The sequence below is a fragment of the Dermochelys coriacea genome, chromosome 12 (assembly GCF_009764565.3).
Source record: "Dermochelys coriacea isolate rDerCor1 chromosome 12, rDerCor1.pri.v4, whole genome shotgun sequence".
Lineage (NCBI taxonomy): Eukaryota > Metazoa > Chordata > Testudines > Dermochelyidae > Dermochelys > Dermochelys coriacea.
In genome coordinates, this window is record NC_050079.1 from 13,524,031 (window position 1) to 13,536,658 (window position 12,628).

General features: G+C 37.6%; 1 protein-coding gene and 1 long non-coding RNA gene across 19 annotated transcripts in view; one reads left to right on the forward strand and one right to left on the reverse strand.

The window, feature by feature from the left end:
* FTO (FTO alpha-ketoglutarate dependent dioxygenase) overlaps window positions 1-12,628 on the reverse strand; it is a 334,924-nt gene that overhangs the window by 228,310 nt on the left and 93,986 nt on the right. For all 17 annotated transcript variants that reach the window (XM_043495119.1, XM_043495126.1, XM_038367908.2 and 14 more), the window contains one exon: window positions 10,836-10,979. In XM_043495119.1, the coding sequence (XP_043351054.1) occupies window positions 10,836-10,979 (144 nt within the window). The remainder of the gene's footprint in view (window positions 1-10,835; window positions 10,980-12,628) is intronic.
* The window catches only part of LOC122456317, a 79,331-nt gene that overhangs the window by 10,577 nt on the left and 56,126 nt on the right, over window positions 1-12,628 (forward strand). The gene's annotated exons all lie outside the window — the stretch shown is intronic.

The window sequence follows — 12,628 nt, forward strand, 5'->3', positions numbered from 1 at the left end:
TTGGCAGCATCACTTTTAACTAACAACATTGCATACAAATTATTTTATCAGTATTAGAGGTAGACTAAAACTGGCACCTTTTACCTGGCCAACCCTGCCATGCCCACCTTGGCTTCCTTGCATCCTGATGGTTCAGATAAAATACAATACATATGGATACAACACCAGTTTTTAGTTTTTGCAAAATTAAATTCTATCTCATTAGATTTGCAAACCCAAACCATGGTATCCTGCTCAACTTTAAAAACCACTGTATATTATATGACAGGGGGTGGGGGGGAAGAAAAGAATAGGTTATCAGTCCTGCAGAAAAATCTGCTTGCATAGACTTTTACTACTGCAGGAGTCCCACTGAATTTGTGTTGGATTAAGGGTAAGCACGGAACACAATTTCAGTGGGACTCCCACAACAGTAAGGTCCATGTATGCAGATCCCTTTGCAATTTCAGAGCATTAGTCAATAAAGTATAACTATTATGCAAAGTGAATTTTTTAAAGGGACACTTTCGATTTTCATCTCAATCACTATCAACTGAATCCTAACAATGAGCTAAACACAGGCACTACACACACAAACTTTTACATATATATGGAAGGTTTCAGAGTAGCAGCCGTGTTAGTCTGTATTCGCAAAAAGAAAAGGAGTACTTGTGGCACCTTAGAGACTAACAAATTTGAGCATTATGCTCAAATAAATTTGTTAGTCTCTAAGGTGCCACAAGTACTCCTTTTCTTTTTATATATATGGAAGACAATGGACATGATAAACAATTTTCAGAAACAAGAATGCTCTTTAAGTTGGTAGCATTCTTTTGTCAATTGCCTTTTTCATCACATATTAGCACATAGAACCAATGGCACAGGTACTACTGCATGATATGGCCAGTATATCCACAAGTGCCAATGTGTGCAAAAGCTGGGAAACTTTTCTTCAATGGACTTACTGCCAGTTTCTGTAGTTGTAACCTTATCTCTAAAACTTGATCAGGCATTTCTCAAGTTTGTAGTGTTCTAGAATCTCTAAACTACACTGAAATTAAGATGACAATTCATGAAAGACCTGAAGCACAACTTAATTCAATATATGCTTAAGTACTATCCTGAGTTTCCTTGTATTGGGGCCTAAAAAACTGCTTGGGTATGATAAAAACTGAAATGTCTAAATCAACTGCCCAAGACTGCAAAAGGCATTACACTTGAGAGAACAAACCAAGCAATTTTGTGTTGCTCAGTGTTGGGAGAGAGAACTTCCGATTTTGTATGGAGTACTATGAAAAAAGAAGGGAAGATAATTTCAATACACATAACGCAACTCAGGGGAAGGGAGGGGATGTTGGATCAAGGTTGATTTCCTATTTCCTCAGCTTTCTGCCTGCCCATTTCCAACAAATCATCTGCCACTTTGGAACAAAGTCCCATTATAGGACTTGTCTCTGGTAATTCAATGCATGATTTATGAGAAGAAATTAATCACATGCATAACTGGGTACAGGTGGTCAAATCCACCTTGGAAAACAAATGTTATCAAATTGCAGTCTTTATAATCTTGGGTGGTGTTGGATGGACGTTTTATTTCACAGATGAAGTTTGGAAACAGCAGAAGAGCAAGTTTAAGCAGGTCTTCCTATTGCCAAAAATATTTTTTTAAACAGAAGATGATACAGAATCACCTGATACAGATATCTCAGAGGGAGCACACAACAGCACACCAGTTACAATATGGCTAACGATGTGGAAATGACAATTTTCAGATGTTTATCACTCAGCCAAATTTGAGCAGATTTTCAAGGGGACAGCAAAAGGCACTTCTCTGACCACAGTGCAAGAGCCTGGCCAAATTTCAAGTCCCTGCTCCCAAGCACTGAGAAGCTAGAGCTTATCAAGAAAACAGTTACGATTTTTTTTTTAAACACTGGCAAAGAAACTAATTCCTCTAGCCTCAGTCTCTAAAGTGACTAAATTGTTTCTGCTTATACTTTCAAAAAGAAATTCAGCCTGAAGCAGTTGCTTAACATGGAAAATTTCAACCGAGTAGTTAAAATTTTGTCAACGTTACACACAACGAAAACCAGGTCCTATAACGGAAAGTGTTAGGCAACCTTACCAAAAAGTGTCTCTGCCAGCTCTGCCAATTAAAATGGCTTTGTAAGTTTCCAGACCTAAAAATTATATGCTCAGACTCAAAGGTGAACATGAATTACTATTAAACAATTCTTTCTTTAAAAATAGGTGACACAGCAATCTTCCCCTCTCAAATGAAAGTTATATACCTTAGAAAATTACATCTTTTGAGGGATTTAGAGTCAGCTGAAAGGTTCCTAGAAAAGATAGGTAAAAAGATGGCACAAGATTACACCAAAATGGACTCAAACAGAAAAAAACATTTTTTTCTATTTCTGAAGTCCTTGGCTATTACATGAAAATGAGTTTGAAACAGAGTTCTTGAGGTTAATCATTCACTGTTATTACTATATTTTATATGGTGATCTTTGCTTCCATGGGACATGTCTGGCTTAACTATATATTCCACTTTTTTGGGCTGCCTAAAGATAAATGGTATGTTTATAGGTTTCAGAGTGGTAGCCGTTTTAGTCTGTATCAATAAAAAAAACAAGGAGTACTTGTGGCACCTTAGAGACTAACAAATTTGGGCATAAGCTTTCTGGGGCTAAAACCCACTTCATCGGATGCATGCAGTGGAAAATCCAGTAGGAAGATATATATACACAGAGAACATGAAAAAATGGGTGTTGCCATGCCAACTGTAACGAGACCAATTAATTAAGGTGGGCTATTATCAACAGGAGAAAAAAAACCCACCTTTTGTAGCGATAATCAGGAAGGCCCATTTCAAACAGTTGACAAGAAGGTGTGAGTAGCAGTAGGGGGGAAAAATTAGCATGGGGAAATAATTTTTACTTTGTGTAATGACCCATCCACTCCCAGTCTTTATTCAAGCCTAATTTAATGGTGTCCAGTTTGCAAATTAATTCCAATTCTGCAGTTTCTCATTGGAGTCTGTTTTTGAAGTTTTTTTGTTGGAAAATTGCGATTTTTAGGTCTGAAATTGAGTGATCAGGGAGGTTCAAGTGTTCTCTGACTGGTTTTTGAATGTTATAATTCTTGAGGTCTGATTTGTGTCTATTTATTCTTTAGAGTAGAGATTGTCCGGTTTGGCCAATGTACATGGCAGAGGGGCATTGTTGGCACATGATGGCATATATCACATTGGTAGATGTGCAGGTGAACGAGCCTCTCATGGTATGGCTTATGTGATTAGGTCCTATGATGGTGTCCCTTGAATAAATATGTGGACAGAGTTGGCAATGGGCTTTGTTGCAAGGATAGGTTCCTGGGTTAGTGTTTTTGTTGTGTGGAGTGTGGTTGCTGGTGAGTATTTGCTTCAGGTTGGGGGCTGTCTGTAAGCGAGGTCTGGCCTGTCTCCCAAGATCTGTGAGAGTAAGGGATAGTCCTTCAGGATAGGTTGTAGCTCCCTGATGATGCGCCGGAGAGATTTAAGTTGGGGGCTGAAGGTGATGGCTAGTGGCGTTCTGTTATTTTCTTTGTTGTGCCTGTCCTGTAGTAGGTAACTTCTAGGTACTCTTCTGGCTCTGTCAATCTGCTTCTTCACTTCAGCAGGTGGGTACTGTAGTTGTAAGAATGCTTCATAGAGATCTTGTAGGTGTTTGTCTCTGTCTGAGGGGTTGGAGCAAATGCGGTTGTATCGTACAGCCTGGCTGTAGACAATGGATTGTGTGGTGTGGTCTGGATGAAAGCTGGAGGCATGTAGGTAAGCATAGCTGTCAGTAGGTTTCCGGCATAGGGTGGTGTTTATGTGGCCATCGCTTATTAGCACTGTAGTGTCCAGGAAATGAACCGCGCGTGTCGATAGGTCTAGGCTGAGGTTGATGGTGGGATGGAAATTGTTGAAATCATGGTGGAATTCCTCAAGAGCTTCTTTTCCATGGGTCCAGATGATGAAGATGTCATCAATGTAGCGTAAGTAGAGTAGGGGCGTTAGGGGACAAGAGCTGAGGAAGCTTTGTTCTAAGTCAGCCAAAAAATTTTAGCATACTGTGGGGCCATGCGGGTACCCACAGCAGCGCTGCTGACTTGAAGGTATACATTGTCCCCAAATGTGAAATAGTTGTGGGTGAGGACAAAGTCACAAAGTTCAGCCACCAGGTTTGCCGTGACATTATCGGGGATACTGTTCCTGACAGCTTGTAGTCTATCTTTGTGTGGAATGTTGGTGTAGAGGGCTTCTACATCCATAGCGGCCAGGATGGTGTTTTCTGGAAGATGATCAATGGATTCAACACACACACATCTGAACAGCACACTAATCCATGAGAAACTGCTGAACTGGAATTAATTTGCAAACTAGATACCGTTAACTTGGGCTTGAATAGAGACTGGGAGTGGCTGCATCATTACACAAATTGAATTTATCTCCCCATGTTAAGTATCCTCACACCTTCTTGTCAACTGTCTGAAATGCGCCATCTTGATTACCTCTACAAAAGTTTTTTTTTTACCCTCCTGCTAATAATAGCTCTTCCAGCACCAATGGATTGTAGTTTCCTCAATGGTGTCTCAAAGATAGCTAGGAGTGCTGGTAGCGTAGGGCCTGAGGAGAGAGTCTACATAGCCAGACAATCCTCCTGTCAGGATTCTAATGCCTGAGATGATGGGGCGTCCAGAATTTCCAGGTTTATGGATCTTGGGTAGCAGATAGAATACCCCTGGTCATGGTTCTAGAGGTGTGTCTGTGCAGATTTATTCCTGTGCTTTTTCAAGGAGTTTCTTGAGCAAATGGTGTAGTTTCTTTTGGTAACCCTCAGTGGGATAAGAGGGTAATGGCCTGTAGAATGTAGTGTTAGAAAGCCATATTTATTCAAGGGATACATCATAGGACCTAATCACATCAGCCGTACCATAAGAGACTGTTATTTGTTAGTCTCTAAGATGCCACAAGTACTCCTCGTTTTTTGGGGGTTTTTTTGCTGGTATGTTTATGTTGTTTTTAGTTTTGTTTGCTTGTTTTTTATTACAATCATGATTTGATTATCCCTGTGCTACAGCATTAGATCTGTACATGTACAGCCTTTGTCAGAGAAATGGATGGATGAGTGGGTGAATAACTGAACTGTGGCATCAAGTGGTGACAAACCAATGCAGACACAGGGAACCGATGGTTGGAATTCCACATGCTACTGCTACAGACTATCAAAATAAACCAAGTACAGGAAGAAAAGAAGACATAACTTTTTGCCCAATCCTGTGAGGTGTAGAGTGCTCACAGCTCCTACTGAATTCAGTGCGACTTACTTATACAAATAAGGATTACTCTAATGAGAAGGACTGCAGGGCTGAGCTCTTGATTATTAGTATATACAATGATTCCTGGGAATAGCAATGTAATGCTTGCAGTACTGATGACAACAATCAATTTTTTGCCTTTCCTCTCTGCTTATTGTTTCTGTTGAGCCTCTTTAGATAATTGTCTTTTTGTCATCAATGTTGCCATGTATGATGCCTCTCATTCAAAGCACAGCATAATTTTCAATATTCTAAATGCAAATATATCTAACAATACAAACATGAAATGGAATTGGGCTATTTATCTTCCTAAACAAAAAATATATATATAAAAATAAAGATACATATTTATTCTTGTGATCATTTTAGTGTAAATACGTATACAGACACCATGGAGCTAAAATGCTTAACCACCATTCTGCCATCTCTCCGGTTCCATTTGGATTTAGTCATGTGAGTGAAACCAAGGAGGTTTTTAGATGATTGGTATCCCATTATAACTAGCTATGCAAAAGATAGTTTCTAAAAGTAAGATACACATAAGCCTTTTTCCCCAAAAAACCATCTGATGCATGCATCACTAGGGATGAACGACCCTTTTGCAGTGCCATCTGTTGTGCACATCACAAACTGAACTTGCAAAACTAGTTACAATTCACAAACTTGATTCTATTATCTTACACAATCCACAAGTCTGGATGGATGAGATAATGCTACAGGAAGCAATTCTCCATTGGTCTACACCTTCACACACAGCTTCATCCCTGCATTTCAATAGTAGAGATACAAACATACAGGTAGCATATACTATGGGGCTGTTGGAATGAGCCCACACATGTTCCGTTTCCTCCCCCCAAGAAATTATAGGCCAAAGGACCATCTTCTGCTCCTTTCATCACCTCCATGGGGAAAAGGTGGAATATATAACTGGCCCTAATCAAGGAATATTTGTAGTATTTAAACCCAAAAAGTGTGTGTGTAAAGAAAACACAGAATGGAATAAAAGATTGAACTGAACAATGTGTCAGGGATTTGCCAAACTATATGATCAAAGTTTCATAACAACAAATAAATTTCTGGGGCTAACAGTCTTAATAATCATGGGAAGAAAGAATTTAGATCAAACATGGAGTCAAGAGAGCAAACAATAAAGTTAAAAAAAACATATTCAAGATGCTAAAGAGCAAAAAGGGTTCAAGTTAATATATAGAAGTACAGGCAGATTAACTGGCTAGAAATACTTTAAATGAGCCACTACATACATGTGGAAATGTTTCCATTAAAGGAATATCTCCAACCACAGCCCACCCCCGCAACGTGTGTGCCTAAATTCTGTTAATGAAAATAATTTCTGATGCTCCTTGAACTATAATTTGTTCAGGAAAAAAAAAAGACACCATCAAGTTCATCTTCAAGCTGCTTTAAACCCCTAACCGTCAAGCAACATTTGATCTATGGGAAACAGCTGTGGAAAAGTAAATCTTCCCCCCTTGAAAAAGTCCAGATTGTATTTTTGTTAAGTATGTTTTGAAGTTATGGTAGGAAAATTAGTGAAAATTGTAAATCTATTTGCAAATCTGGTCATGTCTAACTCTAAGTTTAGGGGAAAGATTCCAATTTAATAGTAAGACCATGACAACTCTAGTTAAGCATGCTCTTGACCACAGCAGATGGGGCTCTTCGCTCACCTCCACGTGCTGTGGATTTATTACATGCACCCAACACGTTTCATATTAGACACCCCTTGACTGTGTACTTGAGACAGCAGTGTTCGGTATGTGTTTCCTCTACAGACCAATATATTATTCTAAATTGAGCTAAACTGTTTCCGTTTCATAAGTGCTATAAAGTTCAGATTCCAGTTATCAGGCAGCAGGTTTGCAGTTCCTCTGCAGGGCTATTTTTCATGTGAGGAAAAACAAAGATTATAGAAAAAAAGTAATGCCATATTAAAGCTAATCCCCCCCCCCCCCCTTAAAATCAAAAGCTCTTTTTGATATTGTGATAGCATATCTTAAAATGGACAAATTTGAACACCTGATATTTGGCACATAATATACAGTTCAAGACATGACTTAATACAGCAGCATATTTCAACTGAAGACAAGAGCTGAGAAAGTAGAGTATAAAGCTAACCTTAGATATTGCATTTTTAAACACAATTCTTCTCAAAATAACATATATCATATCATATCTAAACAGGCACTAATCATATCATAGAAGTGCCTGCGAGTAGGACACCCTTACTTTTTTTTTTTTGAAGGGCAAAAAAATTCATCCACTTTTTCCTGTTCTTTGAAACATTATTTAAAAAAATATACAATTTACAATACTATGTCTCTCAAAAATAAATGCAGAGGTTCATGGAAACAGCACATTTGGATTGTATTTATTTTGTGCTAAGATGGCCACAACCAAAGTACATAACTGTCCAACAAAAACCTTATAATTAAGGAGTCTCTACTTCTAGGCTAATGGAGGTTGTATAAATTATAGTATTGACCTAGCCATTTTATGCCGGTTTTTATTAATAATATTAATAATAAAAATTATTTGTATTTCGAGAAGTTATCATTAAAAATGTCAGTATTTATCAAATGTTCACACAATGGTATTGATGAAGAGATTGTGCTACTACCTGTACACACATAAGAAAAGGAAATAGAGTATCTCAGATACCACTATGCAATAATTGTTGATAAATGCTGGCTTTTAAATGATTAACAGCATGCTGAATCTGACATCTTTTCTCGCAACACCCATGTAAAGTAAACATATTATTTTACAAATGGAAAAACTGAGGCACACAAAAGTGAAGCTACTTACCACCATCACATGAGTCAAAGACAGAGTCAGGAAGAGTACATGGAAGTCCTGACTGTCATTCCCCCTATTGTAACCATTAAACATGCTGCCCCCACCCTCCACCAGCATCTACTAGCTGATTCCCAAAGTGACACTGGTACAAGTCCAGATGGTACAAATTCCAGATGGACCAAACAGCATGTTCTCTAACTGTTTCCACTGTTTTCCAACTATGATGGAGGAGGTACCCCAGGTAACTGAAAAGGAGAAGATGAGATTCTAGAATGTGTGAAACGCAGAAATATAGGATAAATTAACTAGTATTTGGTCATTTGCGATCATGCTACCTCTTATATAATGTTCCCATATTTTAAATCTCCCAATATATTGAATCACACCTTATGTGTCATCCCACACTTGTATCTACTCTTAAAATAGTGTGCTTGCAAACCAACAACATGAAGAAGATATAAAACAACCCAATGCTAATATAGGTCCCTTAATTACAGGTTATTACCAGCTATATTAAGTCACTCACTTCAACTAATAAAATAGATATGATTTAGTCAGAAAGTTTAATTTCTAGGATGGACCCTTCTATATTATTACTGCTGTTAAATTCAAAATAGATGTTTTTGTTTATCTTGCTAAAAGGTAACTGTAAATGATTTAGAAACCGAGAAAAGAATATCTAACACCTGCTCTACAGAGTCCCAAACAGTAGTTTTCTATGAAGTATTAATACGAAAGAGTGATTTATACACCATAACTGGAAAAATGTTTAATATGTCCTCTGTTTCCACCTAAACATGATCAGGATGTTGTTAGGTGTTAAATAAAATAAATTTTTTGACCCATCCTTTATATAGCATTTCCAGCAGTGCCTGAGCTACAGTATATAAAGTTAACTCTTATCAGGGGAATAAGGAATGTCCTTACCATTTGAAAGTTTAGCCAGCTATGATTTACAGTACTAGAATAAACAGTACTAAAATCACTGATGATGAACATTCATTCGACAATTTGTCTTCTGAATCAGCTGGCGAACAAGGCTGATTAGGCACAAACTTTACAGTCAATAAGAATTAGATGAATCTGTCCATCTGATGTTAGAATAGCTATTGCACAAAGATGGATTACGAACTCTTACAAAGGGAATTATTAACTGTCACATAACCTTCACTTTGATTTTTAAAAAAAAAAATCTCTCTCTCTCGAGACTGCCAGCCCACATCCTAATGAAAGAAGAAAAGTTAGACACATCTTCTGTAACACAGTATTCAAGGATTTCACACAACTCCGTATCTTAATCTGTGAGATGCTCAAGTCTGATATGGCCACACTCTACTTTTAAAAAAAGAAAAGGAGTACTTGTGGCACCTTAGAGACTAACAAATTTATTAGAGCATAAGCTTTCGTGAGCTACAGCTCACTTCTGTAGCTCACGAAAGCTTATGCTCTAATAAATTTGTTAGTCTCTAAGGTGCCACAAGTACTCCTTTTCTTTTTGCGAATACAGACTAACACGGCTGCTACTCTGAACTCTACTTTTAGTTACCATACGCCACACTGTTGACCTCAGTGGGGTTGTAGAGGTGTAGCTAAGAGCAGAAAGAGGTACAAGATATTAGCAGGCACTCTGAAAAAAATTCACTTGTGGTAACTAAGTTGTTCAGTTTCACCTGATAGACAATGGGGAAGAGCAAAAAGGAAAACTACCCCAGTAAGTAAACAGGTAGGAGGAGCTGCTTTGTGGAAGTACCTTGGGCCTCAACATATCAGAAGTGCATGAACTGGGAGTGTAAACAAGGGTGTTGGTTTCACCAATCTCTGAACAGCCAATACAGACAATCACTGCACTTTCACAATGATTGAGTTTTTGGTCACATGGCTCATGGTGTGATGTAGCTGTGGTTTATTCACAAGGCGATTTAATTAGAGGGAAATGCTAATCCAGAATGAACCAACTCATGTTCCCTAACTTGCTGCCTTGTACTATTAACAGCAATGTTGGACTTCAGCTGCCAGAACCAGTGGGCCCGATTTAATTCTCTTTAGAATTAAAAGAGGTGACCAACACATCATCAGAAAACAGTGAAAAGAAGTACAAAGAAAATCTCATCCTGAGTCGAGGAGTCAGAAATATAAATGACAACAGCAATATCCACAGCTTGTTTTTATAGCTATATATATATGGACATTTTAAAAACAAATGACATACACATATAGTCCATCTTCACCAAAAACCGCACTGTCGGGGAGATTTTGTAACAAGACAATGAAGTAGATGGCTATTGTTCCCCAGGAAACTGTGTCTTGAAAGGAGGAAAAGGAAGCTTCCATTAAAAATAAGGAACAACATCTCAACTTCTCACCCGGGTAGTTTATCCTTAAAGTACCAGCTGAAGGAATTTTCCTATTGTGCTGAAGCTAATCTCAGTTGCAATCTAAGCATCAGATAGGGAAAGGCTTAACAGGTAAACTTCACTGTGCACCACTAACAAGAAAGAAAACAAGAAAAATTGAAGAAAACAGTCTCCAAAGACCAAAAAAACCATAAAGTAATTACACATTCTGGCCAGATCCTCAGCTGTTGTAAATCACCCACATCCCACTGACATCAATGGAGCTATGATAATTACTCCAGTTGATGGTCTGCCCTCTATTTTCAATAGAAACATTTGCATTCCTAAACCTTTGAAAATTACCCAGCATAAAATAGCAGTCTCCTGGGCGAAGGGGTATTGCCAGTCCAGGTGTCTTTATGTCCCATGCTACCTTCAGGCCTACGTGCCAGTCAGCTGGGTCTCTCCCTTCCAGATACTGTTCATTAACTTTGTCACTTGCAGAACCTAAAAAAGAAAAAGAAAAGAGACATAAAAAAAGAAAAAGGCAAAGAAATGAGGGAGGATTAGAACCACACAATATAAAGAAGAATTTAGTAGTGCAAACCCAAATACGTTAGGTATGGTCATAAGCCACTGAGCCTAATTCCCCATTGACCTGCACCTCATGGAGTCACTGATGTCAATGGAAAGTGAGTATAAAGCGGGTATAAAACACTACTAAACCAAAATGTATACACGAAGCAAAGGACAATGGAGAATCATGACGATAAAGTCTGGCATCACATCTAAAATTCCATACAGTTATGGGATGTTTGGATCTGGGGTTTTGGGAGTTTTTTTTAATGCAGATTATTAAAACTATAGTAGTAAGCTTACCAATATTAGACCGGAAAGATGATACCACATATGTAAGAAGAAACAAATTCTAAGATAACTTTGAGCCAAGGATTTCAAAGCACTTTAAAAACAACTAAACTTGTTTACATGTCATTAGTTCTAATTTTACCAAAGCATAAACTAAGGTTCAGTGAAGTTCAAGTGACTTCTATAAAGCCACACAAAAAATCAGCAGTCAAGAGAGATAATCCTTGAATCCTATCTTCCATCCTTTATTAGATTACTCAAACACATTAGAGAGGGCAACAGCCAATGAAGATTCTGTACAATCTAATCTTTATGTGGTTATTTTATTATTAAACAACATGAATGTGATAAACTAGGAGAAAAATAATAATCCAGTGCAATGAAAAAATATTTGGAGTTCAATCTCTCAACTAGAACTGTTTTCAGAGACTGAGTATAATGCAGCATTAAGTGAAAGATACAGTTTACATTTATAATAGGGTACATGGAAGCTATGGTGTAATAGTTTAATGGCTGATGTAACAGAGCATTTTGTCAGGGGGAGGACGTAGCTATTAATGAGCAACTGGTACTCAACTACCATCAATGGCTAGTAATAATCAACAATTGTATGTTGCCTAATTTTTAAAGAATCAATAATTACTGATTGGTTGAATAGATCTATTTCACTGCCATGACACACACATTAATGTCATAATTTTTGTAGACTTTAAGCTTAATTATTTTTAGAACATAAATACTAGAAAAAAGATTTATAACTTTCATTATTCTACACACACTTACAGAGTACCGTTGACCTCATGCCTTCAGAATATTCAAGTCATTCATCACATATGGCTACTACAGTGTTTATTTAGTTGGGGGGAGGCATAATAGTTAATAAAATTCTAATAATTTTCCAGGTGATTTAAATTTTGCTTAAATTCTGGAACCAGGAAGAAAAAAAAGTAAATATCCCAGAACCCAAACCTGATATCCTTGTTTACTCAGGCAAAACTCCTATTATAAGATTAGCCCCACAATACTGCCCCTCACTATTGTTCTTCTCATCCTGCTAAAGCTTTGTCTCAGGATCAGTGCACAGCTCTAGGCTGTTCCATCAAGGAGCACACAAATGAGAAAACAAGAGCTAGCAAATACTCTGAGAAAAATCAATACTAAAGTCTTTCAGGCCCTGTTATTTTCTGCCCTGTTCAGATAAATCGTAACTTAATTTAAGAAAAAATGCTTTCTGAAAACTGCAAATAGGATGGCTTTCAAGGCATTTTTAATGCAATACATCATGGATA